Source organism: Humulus lupulus, chromosome 8 (genome assembly GCF_963169125.1).
Source record: "Humulus lupulus chromosome 8, drHumLupu1.1, whole genome shotgun sequence".
In the NCBI taxonomy this organism is placed as follows: domain Eukaryota; kingdom Viridiplantae; phylum Streptophyta; class Magnoliopsida; order Rosales; family Cannabaceae; genus Humulus; species Humulus lupulus.
The window spans coordinates 3,373,495-3,396,522 of record NC_084800.1 but is presented as its reverse complement, the minus strand read 5'-3'; the positions used below and the strand labels follow the sequence as shown (position 1 = coordinate 3,396,522).

Here is a 23,028-nt window from a genome sequence, read left to right as displayed (position 1 = left end):
CGGTATTCAAACTTGATGTTCTTTCAATTTGTCTTTGATAAATACCCAATATTTTATACTTGTACAGTTAAATACTTTTTTTTTTTTACGGTAAAAATATGCAATATTCAATATATATTAAATATAAATACCTACTTTTTTTTCTTTGCGGCAAAAATACTTAAAAAAGTTGCTAAAACATTACTTTTGTCAGTAATTCTTGTGTTGGAACTGTTAAGTATATTGGTTGAGTGGATTTTTGTAATTCTGTAATCGATTCATTTCATATTTTTTTTTAAAATATTATAAATTAGAAAAACGAATTGTAAAGACATTTTAAATTAATACAAATTTAAAAAATATATATTTTGATAACAAAAATACCTAAATTACAGAATGATACATATCTGTTGAGTCAACACTTAACATCTCCAACATAAGAGGTATTAAAAAAGATAATGTTTTAAAAACCTTATGTATTTTTGCTCCAAAAAAAAATAATTTAACATATATTGAACATTAAATATTTTTACTGTAAAAATAAAATATTAAGTATTTAACTATAACAAGTCTATGCCGCAAATATCCCTTGAAATAATATAACTTTTTTTAACCTAACTCTTGTTTTATCTCTATCAATAAAATGGACTAATTAACACACATAGCAAAGAGAGAGCTGACCTAAGTGAAGGCTTGTGTTCTCTATCACTAATAATAAAATTAATTAATTACTGATTTTTCTTAATTGGAACTATAATAAATTTGTTAATATTAAAACTATATTTGGTAACATTTGTCTAAAAAACAATATTTGGTGGCATCTTTTTAATCCAATTAACGAAAAATGATGACGTACATTTTAAAAATCTTGATTTATTAATTATTTTATTTTAATAACAAATTATATATACAGTGACTAAAAATATATGGAACTTAAGATTTTTTTTTTAAAAAAAATACAAAAGTTGGAAAAAAATTGTAAAAAAGACAAGAGGCATAATCATAATTAAATATTTTTTTATAACTAAAGTTTACAAATTTGTAACTATATATGTGTTATAATTTTATAAACAACTTTTACTAATTAAATAGAAAATTATAATAAATAGCAATAAAACTGTTACGAACGGTAACAAAACTGTTACAAAGTGTCATTTGTATTTTTATAATTTTTGTAAAATTCATTATTTTTTATTTTTTTTTAAATTTACAATTATATGTATAATTTTTCCAATTATATCTCTTCTATATAATAAGTGTGTAGATAACGGAAATTCTTGGTTTTAATAGTTTTTTATCATTTTAATGTTAACTTTAACAGAATATTCTTATACTTAACGGTAGTTTGTAAACACTTAAGCCTAAATAAAATAAAATAAATAATTAAAAAAATTAAAATAAGATATTTTTGAGATATTTTACAATGATAATGATTTACAAATAATAAATAATTAAACAAATTACAATATGATATTTTAAAGATATTTTACAATGATAATTATTTAAAAATAATAAATAATTAAACAAATTAAAATATGATATTTTTGAGATATTTTACAATAATAATTATTTAAAAATAATAAAATCATACATTTTATAACTTATGTAAAATTTAATTAAACTTAAACTCACTTATTAAAATAATATCATATTAAATATATAATATAATTTACTATCAATTAGCAACAAATTACTTTTAAAAAAAAACTAGCAAGAAACTTAAATTTAAAATTAATGTATAATATTTAGTATTACATTAAACATATAATATATAATCTCTTGTTGTACTCCCAAATTAAAAAACTAGAACAAACTTAAACTTAAACAAAAGTAAATAACTTATTTAATTAAAATAAGATATTTATTTGAAATTTATATGACATTAATATAAATTTAATAAAAATAATTAATAAATCTATATCTATATATCTATATCTATATCTATATATATATAAAGGAGAGCTTCAAAGAGATGATGTGGCACTCTAAAATTACTCCAAACTATTTTTTCTATTTTCTCCTTTAATCTAATTTTTTTATTCATTTTTATTAATAAGGAGATGATGTGTCATTCTAAAATTACTCCAAACTTTTTTTTTTATTTTCTCCTTTAATCTAATTTTTTATTTTTTTTATTAATAATTATTTAAACTTTAGTTTTTTAGATATTTAAATAAGATATTTTTTTAATTAAATGCCTAATAAACTAACAAAAAATAAAATAAAACAAAAACTACATTAAACTTTATTTTTGTACATATTTAAATAAAATATTTTTTGAATTAAATACCTAATGAAGTAACCAAAAATAAAATAATAAAAAAAAACTACAAATATATACTAATAAAATAACATACATCTTTGAAGCGGTATATAAAAGATTATCCAAACGAGTAATCAACATTTTGATAAAACACAAGGTCCACGAGTTAATTTTAAAAAATAAAGGGTTCAAATGGGTAATCGGCTAAAATACAAAATTCAAAATGGTGTGAACCCTTAAGTAAAACATAAATTATATATATTACTTTCTTTAAAGAATTTTTAACACTTTGAATAAATACATAGTCCAAAGGTTAATTTTTAAAAATAATGAGTCAAAATAAGTAATCGGCCAAAGTATAGTGTTCAGATAACCAATCTATCTATTCCTATTTTTAACATCTTGACAAAACTTGAGGTCCACAAATTAATTTTTAAAAATAAAGACCTCAACGAGTAATCGGCTAAAATACAATGTTCAAAATGATGTAAACCCTTACAAAAAAACATAAATTATATATAATTTAATTTTTATAAAGAATTTTTAACAGTTTGAATAAATATATGGCCCAAATGTTAATTTATAAAAATAAAGGGTCAAAACGAGTAATCGGTCAAAATACAGTGTTCAAATAATCGATCTATCAAATCCTATATTTAACATTTTAACAAAACACGAGTTCTAAAAGTTAATTTTTAAAAATAAAAGGTTGACACGGGTAATCGCCTAAAATAAATCTTATACAAAACATAAATTTCCATATACATAATTTAGACTTTTTATAAAAAAAAATCACACGAAGCGTATAATAATGATAATAATAAAAAAAAAAAAATGCACACGTACAACAAATTTTTTGAACTTTGTTTTCGGTACTTCAATTATTCAGAATTTTTCAAAAACTTGCAAGAGATTTGATATACAATGGACACCATTATGAAAAAAAAAATTGTATTCAATACGCCCTCATGTGTTCATATAAAGAACATGTTGTACGAGTAGGGTGAAAAAGAATCCATGTCGTAGCATTCTCCTAAAAGTATTTTAAAATATGTATATTTTTTAAAAATTACAAAAGACTGCGCGAAACACGGTTATGTTTTCTAGTATATATATAAATGAGAGCTTCATGGAGATGATGTGTCACTCTAAAATTACTCCAAACTATTTTTTCTATTTTCTCCTTTAATCTAATTTTTTTATTTATTTTTATTAATAAGGAGATGATGTGTCATTCTAAAATTACTCAAAACTATTTTTTCTATTTTCTCCTTTAATCTAAGTTTTTATTTTTTTATTAATAATTATTTAAACTTTAGTTTTTTAGATATTTAAATAAGATATTTTTTTAATTAAATACCTAATAAACTAACAAAAAATAAAATAAAACAAAAACTACATTAAACGTTATTTTTTTTTACATATTTAAATAAGATATTTTTTGAATTAAATACCCAATGAACTAACAAAAAATAAAATAATAAAAAAAAAACTACAAATATATACTACATGATATACTAATAAAATAACATCTTTGAAGCGGTATATAAAAGGTTATCCAAACGAGTAATCAACATTTTGATAAAACACAAGGTCCACGAGTTAATTTTAAAAAATAAAGGGTCCAAACGGGTAATCGGCTAAAATACAAAGTTCAAAATGGTGTGAACCCTTAAGTAAAACATAAATTATATATATTTATATAATTTACTTTCTTTAAAGAATTTTTAACACTTTGAATAAATACATAGTCCAAAGGTTAATTTTTAAAAATAAAGAGTCAAAATAAGTAATCGGCCAAAGTATAGTGCTCAGATAACCAATCTATCTATTTCTATTTTGAACATCTTGACAAAACTTGAGGTCCACAAATTAATTTTAAAAAATAAAGACCTCAACGAGTAATCGGCTAAAATACAATGTTCAAAATGATGTGTACTCTTACAAAAAAACATAAATTATATATAATTTAATTTTTATAAAGAATTTTTAACTTTTTGAATAAATATATGGTCCAAATGTTAATTTATAAAAATAAAGGGTCAAAACGGGTAATCGGCCAAAATACAATGTTCAAATAATTGATCTATCCAATCCTATATTTAACTTTTTAACAAAGCACGAGTTCTAAAAGTTAATTTTTAAAAATAAAATGTTCAAACGGGTAATCGCCTAAAATAAATTTTACACAAAACATAAATTTCCATATATATAATTTAGACTTTTTATAAAAAAAAATCACACAAAGCATATAATAATAAAAAATAAATAAATGCACACGTACAACAAATTTTGTGAACTTTGTTTTCGGTACTTTAATTATTCAGAATTTTTCAAAAACTTGCAAGAGATTTGATATACAATGGACACCATTATGAAAAAAAAAATTGTATTCAATACGCCCTCATGTGTCCATATAAGGAACATGTTGTACGAATAGGGTGAAAAATAATCCATGTCGTAGCATTCTCCTAAAAGTATTTTAAAATATGTATATTTTTTAATAATTATAAAAGAATGCGCGAAGCACGGTTATGTTTTCTAGTTCTATAAATAAAACTAAGCAAATATGCATATTTCACGTTATTTGTATCTAGTGGATATCTATTATATATAAAAAGTGTGTAGATAACGGAAATTTTTTGTTTTAACGGTTTTTAATTTTTTTCAGTTAACTTTAACGGAATATTCTTATATTTAACAGAATATTATTATATTTAACAGTAGATTGTAAACATGAAATAAACATAAATAAATAAATAATTAAACAAATTAAAATAAGATATTTTTGAGATATTTTACAATGATAATTATTTAAAAATAATAAAACCATATATTTTATAACTTAAATAAATTTTAATCAAACTTGATATTATATTAAACATATTATATATATACTATCAAATTAAAAAACTAGAACAAACATAAACTTAAACAAAAATAAATTAATTAAAATAAGATATTTTTAAGATATTTTATGATAATTTAAATAATTAAATCATATTTATTTAAAAATAATAAAGACATGCATATTATTTTTTTTATCTTATAAATTTGTGTGATAGTTTGTTTTTATGAAGTTATTAGAGATTTTTTTCTTTATTAAATTCATCAAAGTACATTGCGAGATATATTAGTTTATGCATATATACTACTGTCTACACTATCACTTTTTCTATTCTTATTTTATTTCTATTATCAATTTATTTTTAAATATTATTCTATTTTATATATATATATATTTATATCAACGTTATGTTTAGATATCATATATGTAAAAATTATTAATATAAATATTTATATATAATGTAGAAATATAATTAATTTGATTATAAAAATATATATTTTCAAAAAAATAATGAACCCATTTTTATTAAAATTATATACAATATTTATAATTTTAAACCTAAATAAATCTGTCTTGGCCGTTATTTTTTACCAAGGATATATATATATATATATATGAATATCCTGATATACTCTAAACAAGAAAATTCTCACTATTGTAGATGGGCATTTCAATATATAACATTAAAGAACCAAAGAGGCTAGAGGCTTGGTTGGACCTTGGACAAATATAATCAATCATGAAAACAACTTGTAATTTGGTGTGCTAAAAATTAAGATTGATTTGACAGAAACAAGAAGATCTATATGATATTAGCAACCTCGTGTGTACTATAAATTAATAAATGTTATCGTTATATTTTCTTATTTTTCTAACCTAATCTTTCAACTATTTATTTGTTCCATATAAACATTACAACATATATATTTATTATAGTACTTGGTCTTAGTCATTCATTCGTAGATTCCATCTCTAATTAGAACGGCTGTTTTCTTCAATAGTGTGTGAACACATTCATGTTGACTCTCCTACCCAGTGTTACTATTTTTCAAACTTTGACTTGATAATATTTGTCATGGTCGATAATTTAATTACATTTTGCTAATTATATACATACTATTTTTGGCTCTATATTTAACTTGTAATGCAATTTGGAGGCATGTATTTGTTTGTGTTATATGGATTTTCATAGAATTATTCTTTTAATTAAAAACAAATGTATTTTTGGAATAATGCCAACTGTTTAAATAATTACATGAACATACCTATCATATTAAGTGTCCATTCTGAATTAAGGGAGAGTAAACTTAGAAAATATTTAAATCAATTCAAGGGATCACTACTACTAATTGGAATAATATTTATCCTATTTCTTTTTTTTTTTAAAATTATATTTCTAGTAGGACTGACAATTCATGTAAATGTATTGTCTTCGTATCGACACGATTATGACACGACTTGATTGAGGTAAAGACGAATATGACACGATTATTAAACGTGTAAAAAAACGTGAATGTGAACACGAACACAACACGATTATTTTAGCATGTCACATGATACGACTCGATAACACGATTAATGTGTTATGATAGACCACAATGTTGACATAATTAATCATACCTACATAAAAAATTATGAAACCTATTATAATTATTCGTGTTATCGTGTTGACACTGTAACGCCCCAAACTCCAGGGACCGTTACGGTGTGCCTTGTAAACAGTGCTAAACTCGCTAATCGAGTCATTTGGCCAAAATCGTGAACTAAGTATGATTAGCAGTTTAGGGATTAAAAACTTTGGATAAGATGTAACGTTTCACTAGAACGTTTACTATATACACTGGGATCCCGAAAATAAAGTTTCAGAGTTTATTACAGAAAATATTTACAATAGGCCGTTCTAAGCGGCAAAACAGGGTTCAACCCTAGTTCCACTTTAAACCTCGGCCGTGGCGGACTAGCAGCTGCATATGTACACATCATCACCTAAGCTCTCCAACTCAAGGATGGTCCAGCTTCCTCTTGCCTTTACCTGCACCACGTAGCACCCGTGAGCCGAAGCCCAGCAAGAAAACCCAATAAAGTATGCTATAATGTCAACAACGATCATAATAACCATTCAGGACTATCAGTCCAAGCAAATAGGTGACAATAGCCAAAAGTCACAATAATGAGCATCGCTCCTTCCAGCCATGTGACGATAGGGTCACCAGGGCTTAACTGGTAAGTGATCCTTTCATAAGATTAGTTAGGACAGGTGCATGGTGAATGGTCACCAACATAACCTTCCTCCCGACTCTAGAGTTGTGCAATGGACAGCGTCCCTTGGCCATGTGACAACAGTCACCGGGGTCATATACCTTGGCCACAAACATCTGGTCATAGACCAGGCAAGCGCTTATAGTTCTCATTGACCTTCCGGTCGGTCCAGCATTAATACCCCATATGAGTCATTCAATGCCAACCTCGATTAGATCTAATCTTTATTTGGCCCGGCGTTCACAACGCACTGCCACCTCTGACCCTTGGGTCGGTAAAGCACGACCAGTGCTCAGCCCGTGGTGAACTTAACTAATAAGTCACAGCTTCACAGACGGATCTGACACTATTGTCGATTCTGACTAATAAGCCAGCGCCATACACAAGTAAGCCATGCCACCAAACACATATCACATGTCCAATATCCATAAACAAGGTATTTAGCATGCTTACTAACAGATACCAGTACAAATAGGACCATGCGCAACCACAGAGGCTCAAGCTCTGAACAATATCATACCCAGTATATAAAGCATGTCCTAATCACATGTTTCTTATGCATCATGTGCAACATATTCAACAATCCAACATGCACCAACAACGACCATGCATGTCACGTTTAATAGCCAACCAACATGCATCAAGAAGAGCCATGCATGTCATACATAATAATCAACCGTCATGCATCTATAATAACCACGCATGTCATGCCCAGTAGACAATCAACATGCATCATAGTAGCCATGCATGTCACATATACACAGGGTGCAGTTTTCTTACCTCCGGTTCGAGTGAGAGTTAGAGTAAGAACGACTCCTGAGAACGATCGATCCTCAATCCTTTGACGGTCACCTAGTCATAACCAAAACAATCTCCAATTAATGAAAATCACCAAAGATAGGGTCTTAACCTAAACCCCACTCTCGGGACCTCGAAACATGCCCACATAGTGAGTAGATTCGATCCCGGGCCTTAAAGATTGAAACCCCAAGTCAAAAACCCTTAAAAACACCCAAAACAGGGTTCTGAAGGAACAGGGTAGCGCTACAGCGTGCCCTTCTAGCGCCCCAGCGCTCAAGACAGAAACACAACCGCCCTACTGAAACCCTGTGTAGCGCTATAGCGCCCTCTGATGGGCGCTGTAGCGCTACCCCCAGACAGCACCACCCCAGAAACTTCCTTCTTCGACTTCCTCAATTCTAACTCGATTCCAATGCTTCCAAATCCCATTTTTGGTGCCAAATGAACCCAAAAACCATCCCCACATGTCCTAAGGACCACAACCCCAAGAACCCTAGCCAAAACTCCAACCAATTCCCAAGTTTCCAACTCAAAAACCAGCAGAAACTTAACATAGAAAACAGAGCAAAACCAAGAGTTCTAGTGGCTAGAAACTCACCTCAATCTTGGCAACACACCCTCTTCAATGGTGGAGCACAACCCTAGCTTGGCTCAGCTTGGCTCCTTGGCTTAATTCCTCAAACTGAGCTTGAAAGTTCAAAGAGAAAAGAGGAAGAGAATCCATCGGGAGAGAAGGAAGAGAAGCTCTGTTTTTTTTCCCCTGAATTTCCACAGCTTTCTAACACTTAAGAGCTGATATATATCTCTTAGGGTAAAAAGACCTAAATACCCTTAGGTCTAAAATAAAACCTTAGCAACCACCAAGGGCAAAACCGTCCTTTCACACCTATTTCATTAATCACAAATAACACCCTCCAATTAACGCTATTCCCAATATTCTCAAACACCAATAAGCCATATCCCATTACCATTTAATTCCCGGTAATGCTCTAATCATTAAATTCACCCCGAGCCTCACCCCGAGCCCCGAACTTATACCTGTTATGACCAGACCGAACTCTCGCATCTCATGATCGTCTCATGTCGACTAGCTCGAACCAATCCACCTTATAATGTGGCTATATTAATTAATCACAATCATGCACCCAAAATATACAATTACGCCCACAGTGGCCAAATTACCAAATTACCCCCATAATTAACATATGAGCCCATATGCATGCATTCACCACCAAATAATAATATAATTTACGTAAACATGCATATAATCATTAAATACTATAATAAATCAATTATGGCTCTCCCAGCCTCCTAATCAAGGTCCTAAACCTTATTAGGAAATTTTGGACATTACAAACACAACACGATTAAAGTAAACGTGAGCACGACACGATTATTATACGTGTCAAATTCTCAAACACGAATACGACACAATTATTAAACGTGTCACACAAACTCATTTATTTTCGTGTCGTGTCATGATCCAAATTGGAACAGTGATTTCCAGCCCTATATATTATATATAGTAAATTAATATAAACCTTTTATTAATCATTTTTGTCATTTTCAAAGTCTATATATATATATATATATATATATATGGTAAATACTATATATCTGATTCTGGGTGCAAGGAAGCGGCCAGACTTGACTTGTTGCTTTATAATTTTTTATTAATACAACTTAAGTTTCAAATTCTTTCAAACATATATAGGCACGTGTTTTTTTTTTCTCTAATTAATAATTTACCTATTTTTCGGGTAGAGTGGAAAATATGAGGGAAGTTCTTTGTTATTTCCTTTAACCCTTGTTTGACCAAATTTGAAGTCTAGCCATGGTCGTACTTTCAGTGATATATGTGATCGAGAGTGTGTGTACGTACGAATATATTAATTGTATATGCATGAGTTTACTTGGTCTTCTAATTAAATCCAATAAAAAGGTGATATTTGCTTTTTAATTATATGTGATGTAACGTTATATAATATACATTTACTAAAGTCATATATATATGTGTGTGTTACGACTTTGGAAATAAATCAAATAAGCTCATAAAAAGCCATAATCATGGTGAAGAGTTGGTGCTGTGAGAAGACTCATCTAAAGAAAGGTGTATGGAGTCCCGAAGAAGATCTAAAGTTGAGATCTTACATTAAGAAATATGGAATTTGGAACTGGAGTGAGATGTCAAAAGCTGCTGGTACGTATATATATATATACATATAGATTATATATATATGCAGATAAAAGACTCAAAATTTTCCTTATGATGATGGCAAAAGATGAAGAAATTATGAACTGGGTGATTAATTATATAATTAATACTTTAAGAACAGTATAGTGAGCTGATACTATATATATATTATACAGGTTTGGTTAGGTCTGGAAAAAGTTGCAGACTCCGCTGGATGAACTACTTAAGGCCAGACATCAAGCATGGAAACTTTAGTCATGAAGAAAAGGAAACCATTGTCACATTGCATGAGACTCTAGGAAACAGGTTAGTATTGTACTGATAAATTCAATATATTAGGATATATATATATATATATAATTTCATGATTTATAAATTGTGTTATTTATGTTTAATCAGATGGTCTGCAATAGCAGCAAAACTACCTGGTAGAACAGACAACGAAGTGAAAAATTACTGGCACACCCACTTGAAGAAACGTTTCTACAAGCAGATGCAAGACTGTTCTAGTACTAGTGCCACTACTAGTACTGTTTTGGGGATGGAATCAGAACCAAATTTAAATGACGAAGCAGGCTCTGATGATCAGAACAAGATTATTAACAATCTTTCTGAATCGGCTACTGATCAACTTTCAGTTCCTCACGAGCCTTTAATATCTTCAAAATTGGAAAGCTCATCACAAGAAAATGAACTAATAATTTCTACACAAGATTTCCCTTCAGCAGTGCTTGTTACCTCAGCGCCTACAAATCATGAATTTGGTAACATTAGACGTGATATTGGCCAGAATGAAGTTATTAATACTGAAAGTAATAACAACGAGATTGCTATCAGTAATAATCAATCTCAAACATTTGAAGAAATTGATCATTGTTTATGGACTGCACAAGTACCTGTCGTAAATAATGGAGGCTTCGAAACCCAGGAAGATCATGCTGATCAAGGAATTTTTATAGATGATCATATGCATCCTAATTATGGTCAATTTATGGGACCAAGTAGTAGTATTTCTGAGACCATGTGGCCAGATGATTTATACGAATTTGAATATGTCTGCAATGATTGGGTGAATTATATGGATAACATATTCTGAAAGTGGTAGCTAGGAGTGTACTATATATAAATATATTTGTATATGTAATCTCATGATGTATGTCAAAAAAAACGTGTATATATGTATACATACGATACTGCTGTAATTTAGAGAATTAATGTTAGTATAAAAGTAATGTTATCAATGTTTTTTTCTTGTTTTGCTTTGTGCTAGTAAAGAATAATGCCAAAACTTAAAAAAGAAATTTGAAGATTGCTTTCATTGAGAGTTGAACTCAAGACCTCCCGCTTACTAAACGGGTGCTCTAACCAACTGAGCTATGAAAGCTTCTTGTTCTACACTTTTCACAAATATTATATAAGCAAACTTAAACCAGACAGTAACCTTCAAACGCCAAATCTCTGTATAAATATACATATAAATGAGGGAGTACAATAATGAATAACTGGATGATAATAATGAATAAAACAGAGCTATTTTTATTTATTAAAATTGATAAAAAGAGTACAAGTTTACATAGTTGAAGTTGTATTGGGTGAATCTTGGAGTTGTTTATGCATTAACTCACCCAATACTTTGGCCCTATAAGGAATCCCCCCACATTTTTGTAAAACATGTTGTTTCAACTCTTCTCTGTTCGAAGGATTGAAGGACAACCCATCTTTCTCCACCTCTTGCATGAATATAGCCCAGCACATATCAGCACCCCTGAGGGGTGGGTAAAATCGGTATAACAGTTCTGTCCTCATCCCCAAACATCTGTTTGGCCACTCTTTCGTTCCTGCTTGTGACTATCACTGTTCCTCCACAGCCTTTCGGAAACCCATGTTCCAAACACTCCCCTTTCTTTAGGTCAGCACTATCATCACTTGAACTCACATGTCCGTACCACTGGTCCAACACGATCAGGTACCTCTTCCTCGCCAATTCTTGGTGAAGAGCGCAAACGAGCCCTTTCAGGTCGTCGTTCTTTAGCATCAGCTCCTTCACCTCTTCTTCGACTCCAAGCGAGGCCAAGATCCGTGTCGCTATCGCTATTTCGGGGCTCTTTCTGTAATCTTCATCCGACGGTCTGGGCATTGTGACCCAAACCCTCAGTAAGAACCTCTTCTTCACCTCTTCGTCGTCGAAAACGATTGCGCAGAGTGACGTTTTCCTGATCCCTTCTGCTCCGACAATGGAGATCGCCTTGAATCCGTCTTCTTCGTCACTTTCTGGCCGGAGAACCAACCTCTTCAGCGTCGCCAAGTGTTCTTCGAACCCATGAATTTTTTTCGGGTAGACTGAGCGATACATAGTGGGAGAGGTTCGTCGCTGGGAAATATCATCTTTCCACGATGAATTTGCGTCCCCGTTGGATAGGGTATTCACTTTCTCGGGTTGAGATAGTGCAGAACGGAGTTCTGCCTTAATTTTGTTTAGCTTACTCCTGATGTTGATGTCGGGAAAGTGAAAGCTGCGTTTTTTCGTGGACATATTCTGGCATTCAGTCAACAAATCGTAAAGTGAAAGAGGTGAGGGTTGTGAGGCAGGTATCTTTCCAATGCACCCATACCGTATAGTGTGGTGGGGGTCGTTTGGGTTGTCACGCATCCTCTCAGAGGCACCCATTGTGCAGGATATGAGTGCGACTGCGGGAAAAGTTCCTCCCAGCCTTGGATTGCCAAACCAGTTGGTGTACATCGGTGGGGGATCCGAAGCATGACAGCAGATGGTTCTGCTGTGATAGTCAGGACAGATTAGACTGCAGGAGGTGGTCCTCTTATGCGGGTAAGAGGGTAGGGTTTGCAGTGCACCTCCGTTGGACGGCCAGATCAGTGTAGTCAGGGCAGATTAGACTGCAAAATGGCTGGCCGTAGTTTCGTGTGAGTTTAGTCAAGTCAGATTAGAATGCGGTATAAAACCCAGTGAAATGTGCATGCAGAAGCGGTAGGATCTTGCACGCAGACTGTGTGTAGTGGCCTCGTTGCCACGAACTGTTGAGATTCAGCCTGGTTCCAACGTGTGGGGTGTGATCCTCGCTATACTTTACCATTGCTCTTTGTTTATTGAATTGTAGGTGTATGTTTTGAGATCAAACACATACGGTGTATTGCCAGGGGGTGTTGGAAACTTCAAACATTAGATGATTGTTTATTTATAACCATTGTGGTAGGTGGTGTTTGAGTACACGTGAATAATGCTACAAAGTTAGGTGAGGATATTATTGAGGAACCCTTTCGAATAAAAAGTTAATTGTCACATGTCTGATTTGTTGAAATATGGTTGATAATAATGCCAAAGAATTGAGTACATAAGAGAAATTTAAAAGAATGTGAAAAAATGGAAAGTTGTTGTATTACTTTTGAATTGTACAGTACAACTATTAGCAATAATATTGCTTTAAAGACATTGAGTTCCAAGTACGGGGTACAATTTTCCCACTACGTACATTCTTTAGAGTGTAAGACCCTCTGCCTAATACTTTAATGATTTGGAAAGGCCCTTCCCAGTTAGGCTCTAGGTTCTTTTTATTGCCTGTAACCTTTCGCAGAACCCAATCTCCTTCTTGAAACGTGCGTAAATGGACCCTTTTGTTGTAGTAGCGTTCTGCTACCTTCTGATAATTTTCCAGTCGCAATTGTGCCATTGTACGTGTTTCTTCTAGAAGGTCTAGGTTGTGCAGTAATTGAATGGTCTTCGTTGTTGGGTCGGATGCGATCTCTGTCCGAAGTGTAGGCAGACCGACTTCTGTTGGGATGATAGCTTCTGTTCCATAAACCATGGCGTAGGGAGATTCCCCCGTGGAGGATCTTTTTGTTGTTCTATAAGCCCATAACACTTTCGGTAATTCTTCTACCCATGCTCCTTTCTTGTCTTCCAAATTCTTCTTAATGTTAGCAAATATGACTTTGTTGGAAGCCTCTGCTTGACCATTGCCCTGTGGGTAAGTGACAGAGGCGAAGCTTAGCTTGATCTTGTACGTGTCGCATAGCTCTTGTACCTTTGCATTTTGGAACGGAGTGCCGTTGTCGACGACTATCTCCCAGGGTATTCCAAATTAACATATAATATGCTTCCAGATGAAGGACATAGTGTCTGTTTTGCTGACCGTGACGTACGCCTCTGCCACAACCCATTTTGTGAAGTAGTCAGTGGCTACAAGAGCATACCGTCTTCCTCCAGCAGCCTTAGGTAGTTCACCTACCACATCCATACCCCATTTTGCAAATGGCCAAGGTGCAACGATGTAGTGTAGGGTTTGAGCAGGTTGATGGATGGTGGGTGCAAATCGTTGGCATTTGTCGCATTTTTTGGCATAATCCCGCGCTTCTGTCATCATGTATGGCCAGTAATACCCTGCTGTAAGTGCCTTGTGTGCCAAGCTCCGTCCCCCTGTGTGATTTCCACATGTCCCCTCATGTATTTCTTCTAACAATTTTTTAGCTTCTGATGGGCGCAAACATCGTAGGTATGGGCCATTGAAGGATTTTCTGTACAACGTCCCATGGATCATGGAATAGCGTTGTGCCCGAAGGCGCAGAAGTTTTGCATCTTTCGGATTAGGTGGGAGCTCGGAGGTGGTCAAGTACTTGATGATCGGGTCTATCCAGCATTCAGGTTCTGATGAGGTGGAATAGACTTCCATATCTTTGCTTGATCGGCTTATGGATATGGAGGACTGGCGTGTGCATCCTCCTGCAGAAGCTAATTTGGCAAGGGCGTCGGCCTTCTAATTTTGCTCCCTGGGTACTAGTATGAGTTCAAACTGGCGAAAATGCGATCGTAAGTCAGTTACCTTTTGTAGAAGGCTAGCCAGATAGGGTGCTTTGGTATCGAAATTTCCAGCCACTTGCTCTATCATAAGCTGCGAATCGCCTTTGACGTTCAGACGTTGGATTCCCATTTCTCGTGTGAGTTCCAAACCATAGATTAGTGCCTCATATTCTGCTTCATTATTCGTTGCGGATTGCTCTAAACAGATAGTTTCTTCGATTTTGAGTCCTGAGGGAGCTTCTAATACTACGCCAATACCAGCCCCTTGGGAATTGGAGCCAAAGGCCTAATCGAGCCCGTTTTCAAAAAGTGGAGGCCCAGCGCCGACAGCTGCAGAATGGAACCGTCCGTACGATTTGCCGTAATTATGCTCGCGGAAAGTGCTGCGTTCATCAAGTTTGACGCTAATAGAAACCCGATGGCGAATTTCTCTAGCTCCCACAGAGCTTGCCTGGTAAAATCTAATGACGGTTCTTGTGCTCGGGAGCTGGCGTACGGTTTTCGATTTAAACAAGAGAACGTACGGACGGTGTTCAATGTGAGTGAGCATCGTGTTGAGTTTAAACCAGCTTGGTTTTCGAAGATGAAGTATGTTCGGGTTCTTCAGCTGGGTAGGTGGGAGAGCTCTGCCAAGCATTTGATTGAAGTTGAGGACAGCGAGTTCTTAAAAGGGTTGAAGAAGTTGAAGTTTCTTAGGCACCTCAGTCTCAGAGGAGTCTCTAGGATTACAGAGATTCCTAATTCGATCTTCAAACTCGAGAATTTGAGGATCTTGAATCTTAATGGCTGTAATGAATTTTAGAAACTCCCTGACGGAATAGGCTCGCTTAAGAAGCTGACTCACCTAGACATGTACGAGTGTTACTTGATTAGCCTTATGCCCAAGGGACTAGCTTCTCTATCCGAACTCAGAGTCCTAAAAGGCTTCGTTATCGGTAAGCAAATACCCGGAGGCCAGTACTGTAAGCTGGAGGATTTGATCGAGTTAGAACATTTGGAGAAGTTGAGTATCCTTGTGGATAAAAATTCACCCACGGCCATGAGAGAGCTCAACTCTTTGGCAAACTTTGGAAAGCTCAAGTCTTTATCAATATCATGGTCAAGAATATATAATTCGGCCAACCCTCAAAGGGGTTTGCGTAGAAGGCTTAGCACTCTCAGCAAAGTGTGGAATTCACATTTTGAAGAGGCTGCAGCTTCGACTATTCCCAAAACAGTGGAGAAATTTAGCCTCCTTTATTTCCCCGTTTCTAATATATTTGAGTGGTTTTCACTTGGGGAACGGCAGAACTTAAGGAAGCTTTGTGTCAGGGGAGGAGAACTTTCTAATTTGAAGGATCAAAAATGTTGCTGGGAGACCGTTGAATATTTGCGTCTCAAGTTTTTGAGTAAACTGAAGATGGATTGGCGAGAAATGAAGCAAGTGTTTCCAAAACTAACTTACATGGAGAAAATCAAGTGTCCTCAACTCAGTTTCTTCCCTTGTGATGAGAATGGAATCTGGAAGAGTGAAGCATCACAACAGGACAATTGATCTTTGTTTATCTATTTCCTTTTTTAAGTTTTATTCTATCTCTCTCTTTTTGTACCATGCTCTGCTTGTAAAAGATCGTTATGAAATACATTGATAATTTAGTATCCTGATTATTGTGCCTCAAAGTCTCTTCTGGATGAACTACTTAAGGCCAGACATCAAGCGTGGAAACTTTAGCCATGAAGAAAAGGAAACCATTGTCACATTGCATGAGACTCTAGGAAACAGGTTAGTACTGTGAGAATGAATTAAAGCAGATTTGTATTTTGTAAAAACTCAGCTCAAAGAGAGGCTGGTGTAATGCATTGAATATATAGTAATTGTTACAAGAGTCTAGCCACTGTGATATCAACAGATGGCAGTACATAATAGGATGACCAATAATAGAATTGGTTATACAATTGCAATGATTACTACACAGAAAACTATGTAACATAATTGGGAATATTCCTGTAATGCCCCGGATTCCCTAATGCGGTTTAACGGCTGGATTAGTAGGCCGGGAGGGCCATAATTGCTTAATTATGCTGTTAAACGTGTTTATGTACGTTTATGAGAATTATATTATAATATAATGTTAATTGTATGCATGTCGGTGATATATGTTGAGACCACATTATGATGTGGGTTTGTTCGAGCTGTTCGACATGAGACGATCGTAGATTATTGATTAGCGGTTTAATCACAGCGGGTTTAAGTGTCGGGACTTGGTTTGAGTCTCGGGGTGGTTTTGATGATTAAAGCGTTACCGGGAGATAAAGGGTAACGGGATGTGAATTATTGGTGTTTGTGATTTTCGAGAATAACGGGAATTGGAGAGCGTTAATTATGATTAACGAGTTAGGAGTAAAGTACCAAAATGCCCTTAGGAGCCTTTAGAAAGTATTAAATGACCTAGGGGTAAAATGGTCATTTCACCCCTAGGATAGATATAACCTTATTTAGCTGAAAAGGTGATGGAAAAACAGAGCATCTTTGAGAGTTCTCCCGTACCTTCTTTTTCTCTCTGTTCTTTGTGGTTTTTGAGCCAACTTTGAGGATTCTAGCTTGGGAAGCAAGCCTTGGGAGTTTGGGAGTGTGTTCCATCATTGAAGAGCTTCATAAGCCAAGCTTTGGGTAAGTTTCTAACCATAGTTTCTCTGGTTTGCTCTGTTTTAGTTTTGTTTTGCAGCTGAGTTTTCTAGGGTGAATTTATGGGTTTTGTTGGGAGTTTTGGCTAGGGTTCCCATGCTTGGGATGTGTTGGGATGGTTTTTGGGTTCACTTGGCATCAAGAATAGGCTTTGGAAGCTTGGGTATTGAGTTAGAATCGAAGGAGATGAAGATGGTCGGTTCAGGGAAGTTTTGGGCTGGAGGTAGCGCTACAGCGCCCACCCTAGGGCGCTATAGCGCTCCTCAGGAGGGTTTCTGGCACTTGGGTGGTTCTGAGTATAGCGCTGTAGCGCTAGGGGTTGAGCGCTGTAGCGCTACCCTGTTCCTTCCAAACCCCGTTTTGAGTGTTTTTAAGGGTTTTTGACTTGGGGTTTCAATCCTTAAGGCCCGGGATCGATTCTACTCACCGTGTGGGCATGTTTCGAGGTCCCGAGGGTGGTGCTTAGGTTAAGACCCTATTATTGTGGATTCTCATTAATGGAGGTTATAATTGGTTGTGATTAGGTAACCGTTAAGGAGTTAAGAGACCGATCGCTCTCAGGGGTCGTCTTTATCATACTTCTCGCTCGAACTTGAGGTAAGAAAACAGTGTATGGACACAGTTGCACCCTGTACAGGTATATGACATGCATGGTTTGATATTGAGGCATGTTGTTTGTTATATGTGAACGTGGATTGCATATCAAATGCTAATGATTGCTAATCACCTGTTTAAGACACTGACTAGTCAGGGACCGACTCTAAAGTCGACGATCACGCATTGAGTGGCTCTATGGCATTAATGCGAGACCGACCTAAGGTCGAAGAAACTTACAAGTGCTTTCCTGGTCTACGACCAGATGACTATAGCCAAGGTATATGACCCCGGTGACCGTTTGTCACGTGGCTAAGGGACGCTGTCCATAGTTTCGGCTTTAGAGTCGTGAGGAAGGTTATGTTGGTGACCAATCACCATGCACCTGTCCTGAACAAACTTATGAATGAAACACTTATCGATTAAGCCCTAGTGACCCTATCGTCACATGGCTAGAGGGAGCGATGCTCATTACTGTGACTTTTGGCTATTGTCACCTATTTGTTGGACTGATAGTCCTGGATGATTATTATGATCGTTGTTGATATTATACCGTATCTTATTATGTTTTCTTGCTGGGCCTTGGCTCATGGGTGCTACGTGGTGCAGGTAAAGGAAAGGAAAAGCTTTGCCAGCCTTGAGTGGAGAGCTTGGGCGATGTGATGTACATACAGGGCCGCTTGACCGCCACGGTCGAGGAGTTCTCAGAGGGACTAGGGGTTTACCCTATTTTTGCCGCTTAGGCTGGCGGAGTTTGTAAAATTGAAACTGTAGCGACTCTTTTGTAATATGAACTACTTGTAAACATTTTAAAAGGCTCATGAGCAGTTTATTTACTTAATGAAATGTACCCTTTCCTTTTACTGGTTTTCCACCTTAACCTGATAATAACACTTAGATCACGTTTTTAGCCAAAGGACTCGGGTAGCGGGTCAAATTTCCGGTTCACCGTTCTCCGTAACTGTTCTGGGGTAGCCAGGGCGTTACAATTCCTATCCTCCTGAGGTGCACCTTTGCAAAAGGTTGCTGGTGTTCTCTGCACTGAGGTGCAGGGGAGCAATTGTGTAGACTTCATTTCTTAACACCACCCCTCAAATGAAGGGGTGAGCTGATTACACCGAGTTTGGATGTGAGAAATTGAAATCTGGAGTGTGACAAAGCCTTGGTCAAGCAGTCTGCAATTTTGATCTGCCGATGGAACATATCTAACTTCAAGTTCTTTTCTCAAAATTTTGTCTCTAACAAAGTGAATATCAAGCTCTATGTGCTTGGTCCGTGCGTGATATACCGGGTTGGATGCAAGTGCACTGGCACTAACATTGTCGCACCAAGTTATTGACGTTCCAGTTAATGGAAATTCCAGCTCTTTGAGTAGTGACTCTATCCAAGTGATTTCTGCAGTGACAAAAGCCAGGGCCCTATATTCCGATTCCATGCTTGATCTTGAAACAACAGCTTGCTTTTTAGAGGACCATGACACAAGAGTATCCCCCAAGTATACACAATATCCTCCAACCGATCGCCTATCATCAATGCAACATGCCCAATCGGCATCTGAAAAACCAATGATTTGAAGTTTGTCACTATAGAAAATATGAAGACCATGCTCAATTGTACCTTTAAGATAACGCAATATTCTCTTCGCTGCTCCCCAGTGAACATTAGTAGGTGCTTTGAGATATTGGCTCAACTTGTTCACAGCAAAACAAATGTCAGGTCTCGTGTTACATAGATACTGTAGTCCTCCAATTAAGCAACGATACACAGTCGGGTTGTCCATTTTTTCTCCATCATTAATTGACATAGTCTTCCCTGTGACAATCAATGTAGGGCATGGTTTGATATTGAGCATGTCATTCTTCTTTAACAGCTCTTCAATATACTTTCTCTGAGTTAGATAGATTCCTGTGTCATCCCGATAGACTTCAATTCCGAGAAAATAGTGGAGATGTCCAAGATCCTTAAGAGCAAACAAGTCATTAAGTTGCTTGATAAATTCTTGAAGTTTTGAGCTGTCATTGCCTGTAACAATAATGTCATCAACATATATGAGAACAATCACAATCAACTTCCCATGTTTGTAATAAAATAAGGACGTATCAGCTCTGGAATTTTTCACTCAATTAATGTATGTTTCAGCCTGTCAAACCAAGCTCTTGGAGCTTGTTTTAGTCCATAGAGAGACTTGAGTAACTTGCACACATGATTGGGTCTTTTGGAGTCTTCAAAACCAGCTGGTTGATGCATATATACATCCTCCTCAAGATGTCCATTCAAGAATGCATTGTTGATGTCCAGCTGACGAACTTGCCAATTGTTTGAGACATCAATTGTGAGAATAATCCGAATTGTAGATGCCTTAACAACTGGACTGAACGTCTCACTAAAATTGAGTCCTGGCCTTTGATGAAACCCCTTTGCGACAAGACGTGCCTTGTATCTTTGGAAAGAACCATATGCATTCTTTTTCACTTTGTAAACCCACTTGCATCCCACAATGTTAAAAGCGTCTGAACAAGGCACCAGAACCCACGTTTTGTTGTTTTTGAGAGCTTCAATTTCAGTATTCATCGCCTCTTTCCAGCCAAGATGATTGAGAGCTTCAGTGATGTTTGATGGTTCCTCTTCTACTGACTTCCACTGAGATTGACTGAGATACACCTTGGGCTTGAAAATACCATGAGTAGGTTGAGCCACAGGTTCAGTACTGATTCTAGCCGCTGGAATTGGTGATGTTTCTGTAGTATGACCATTGTTTGATTTGTTTGTTGGTCCACCTGGCGTATTGGCTTCAGACACAATATCAAAATGATCATGATTAGCACCAGCAGCACTTGAACCCGAGAGAGGAAGAGGACTTACTTGGCTTCCATTCGGTGAGGACAAAGCCGTGCGTGTAGGTGCTGCATCAGGGACAGTTTGGCTTTGAGGAATTCTATCTGTGATAGGTGTCTGGACAGAAGAGTTAGGAGAAAAATGAAGATTAGAAAGTTGTGACCAAGCATAGTTTCGAACAACAGCAGACTGTTCAGGGGAATAATTGTTGAGAAAACCATTTTTGAATGGGAATTCTTGCTCATTGAAAACAACATGTCTGGATATATATACTCTTTCTGTGGAACTCAAGCATTTATAGCCCTTGAATGATTCACTAAAGCCAAGATTTACACATTTAAGAGAGTGAAACTGGAATTTGTGTGATTGATATGGCCTAAGACACGGAAAGCATGCTGCTCCAAAGATTTTAAACATGCTATAATCGGGTTTCTTTCTATGAACAACTTCAAATGGTGACTTATCACAGAGGACAGGTGTTGGAAGTCTATTGATGAGATACACAGATGTTTGGAATGCATCTACCCAATATTTCAGAGGCATGTTTGCTTGAGCAAGCAATGTTAAGCCCATTTCCACTATGTGGCGGTGCTTCCTCTCAGCCCTTCCATTTTGGGCTGAGGTATGTGGACAAGAATGTTGAAACATAATACCATTTTCTTGAATTAAGTGTTCAAATGCTAGATATTCTCCCCCATAGTCGGCCCTAATTGCTTTAATTTTTGTTTCAAACTGATTTTTAGCAAGGTTTTTGAACTGAATAAAAGCATGTAATGCATCAGATTTGTGTTTTAGAGGGTATAGCCAAGTGAATCTGCTATGGTCATCAATAAAATGGATATAAAACTTAAAATTGGTGTTTGATGATATTGGGGCAGGACCCCATATATCGGTATGGACCAGTTCTAACATTTTGGTAGCTCTGCTGTTGGAAATTTTAAAAGGCAATGCATGAGACTTTCCATATTGATAGGCATCACAAAAGTTTGCTTTTGATTCAGAAGAAACATTTACATTGCTAGATTTTAGGACCAACTTAAGCACTCTAAGTGATGGATGCCCTAGGCATCTATGCCATATATCATTCTTGGAAAGTAAAGAAGAACTCGACTGAACAACATTAACAAAATTAACACTAGCATTTGGGTAGAGGAGTGACTGATTTTGTTGTCGAATGGATGATGAAGGTATGAGTTGGTAGAGACCATTCTTAAGTATCCCTCTGAGCAGCAACTTCTTTGTGGCTTTGTCCTTCACAAAACAAAAATTAGAGTCAAACTCAATGAGTATATTATTATCAGTTACAAGTTTAGAGACGCTTATGAGATTCTTTGCTATCTCTGGTACGAGCAAGACATCCTTTAAAACCAAGGATTTAAAGCAATCAGTAGTGGGTATTTGGCTTGAGCCAACGTGGGAGATGGGTATTTGATGACCATCACCTACAATTAATTTTTCCTTACCACCATAGTCCGATTTTTGACTCATGTTGCTTCCATCTGAGGTCACGTGGCAGCTAGCACCATTGTCAGCGTACCAAATATCACTGTCAACGATTTCTGGGGATGCTGTGAATGCCGATGGTGGGTTCTTCGGCTGAGATTGATTAACATGAGGATCTAAGCCCATATAGGTGTCATTGTACCTGTTAAAACATATAGCAGCTAAATGCCCAAATTTCCCACATACTTGACACGTGGGTCGTGAGCTGTTATTGCTATTGAAATTTCTGCCTCTTCCTCGATACCCAGAACCCCGACTGTTGCTGGGAAAGTGT

The 23,028-nt window shown here is 35.4% G+C and overlaps 3 protein-coding genes and 1 non-coding gene across 4 annotated transcripts; 2 read left to right on the top strand and 2 right to left on the bottom strand.

The window, feature by feature from the left end:
- The first annotated feature begins 10,217 nt into the window (after positions 1 to 10,217).
- On the top strand, positions 10,218 to 11,528 carry LOC133793440 (transcription factor MYB13-like). The gene is made up of 3 exons (XM_062230802.1): positions 10,218 to 10,350; positions 10,521 to 10,650; positions 10,744 to 11,528. The coding sequence occupies exons 1-3, from the start codon at positions 10,218 to 10,220 to the stop codon at positions 11,438 to 11,440; spliced, it is 960 nt and encodes a 319-aa protein (XP_062086786.1). The 3' UTR covers positions 11,441 to 11,528.
- Positions 11,529 to 11,654: 126 nt separating this feature from the next.
- Positions 11,655 to 11,728, bottom strand: TRNAT-AGU (transfer RNA threonine (anticodon AGU)). The gene has a single exon. It is a non-coding gene; the product is annotated as a tRNA-Thr (tRNA).
- A 372-nt stretch (positions 11,729 to 12,100) lies between these two features.
- On the bottom strand, positions 12,101 to 13,012 carry LOC133793665 (probable disease resistance protein At4g19060). The gene has a single exon (XM_062230965.1). It carries the CDS (start codon positions 13,010 to 13,012, stop codon positions 12,101 to 12,103), a length of 912 nt encoding a protein of 303 aa, XP_062086949.1.
- A 2,642-nt stretch (positions 13,013 to 15,654) lies between these two features.
- LOC133794189 (disease resistance RPP13-like protein 4) lies at positions 15,655 to 16,820 on the top strand. Its single transcript, XM_062231393.1, has one exon. It carries the CDS (start codon positions 16,008 to 16,010, stop codon positions 16,689 to 16,691), a length of 684 nt encoding a protein of 227 aa, XP_062087377.1. The 5' UTR covers positions 15,655 to 16,007; the 3' UTR covers positions 16,692 to 16,820.
- Positions 16,821 to 23,028: the final 6,208 nt, after the last annotated feature.

Excerpts from the sequence above, each read along its gene's own strand:
- LOC133793665 (XM_062230965.1), bottom strand. The coding sequence starts at position 13,012 with ATGGGTGCCTCTGAGAGGATGCGTGACAACCCAAACGACCCCCACCAC.
- LOC133793440 (XM_062230802.1), top strand. The coding sequence starts at position 10,218 with ATGGTGAAGAGTTGGTGCTGTGAGAAGACTCATCTAAAGAAAGGTGTA. Across the intron at positions 10,351-10,520 it reads TGAGATGTCAAAAGCTGCTG|GTTTGGTTAGGTCTGGAAAA; the intron begins GTACGTATATAT and ends TATATTATACAG. Across the intron at positions 10,651-10,743 it reads CATGAGACTCTAGGAAACAG|ATGGTCTGCAATAGCAGCAA; the intron begins GTTAGTATTGTA and ends ATGTTTAATCAG.
- LOC133794189 (XM_062231393.1), top strand. The coding sequence starts at position 16,008 with ATGTACGAGTGTTACTTGATTAGCCTTATGCCCAAGGGACTAGCTTCT.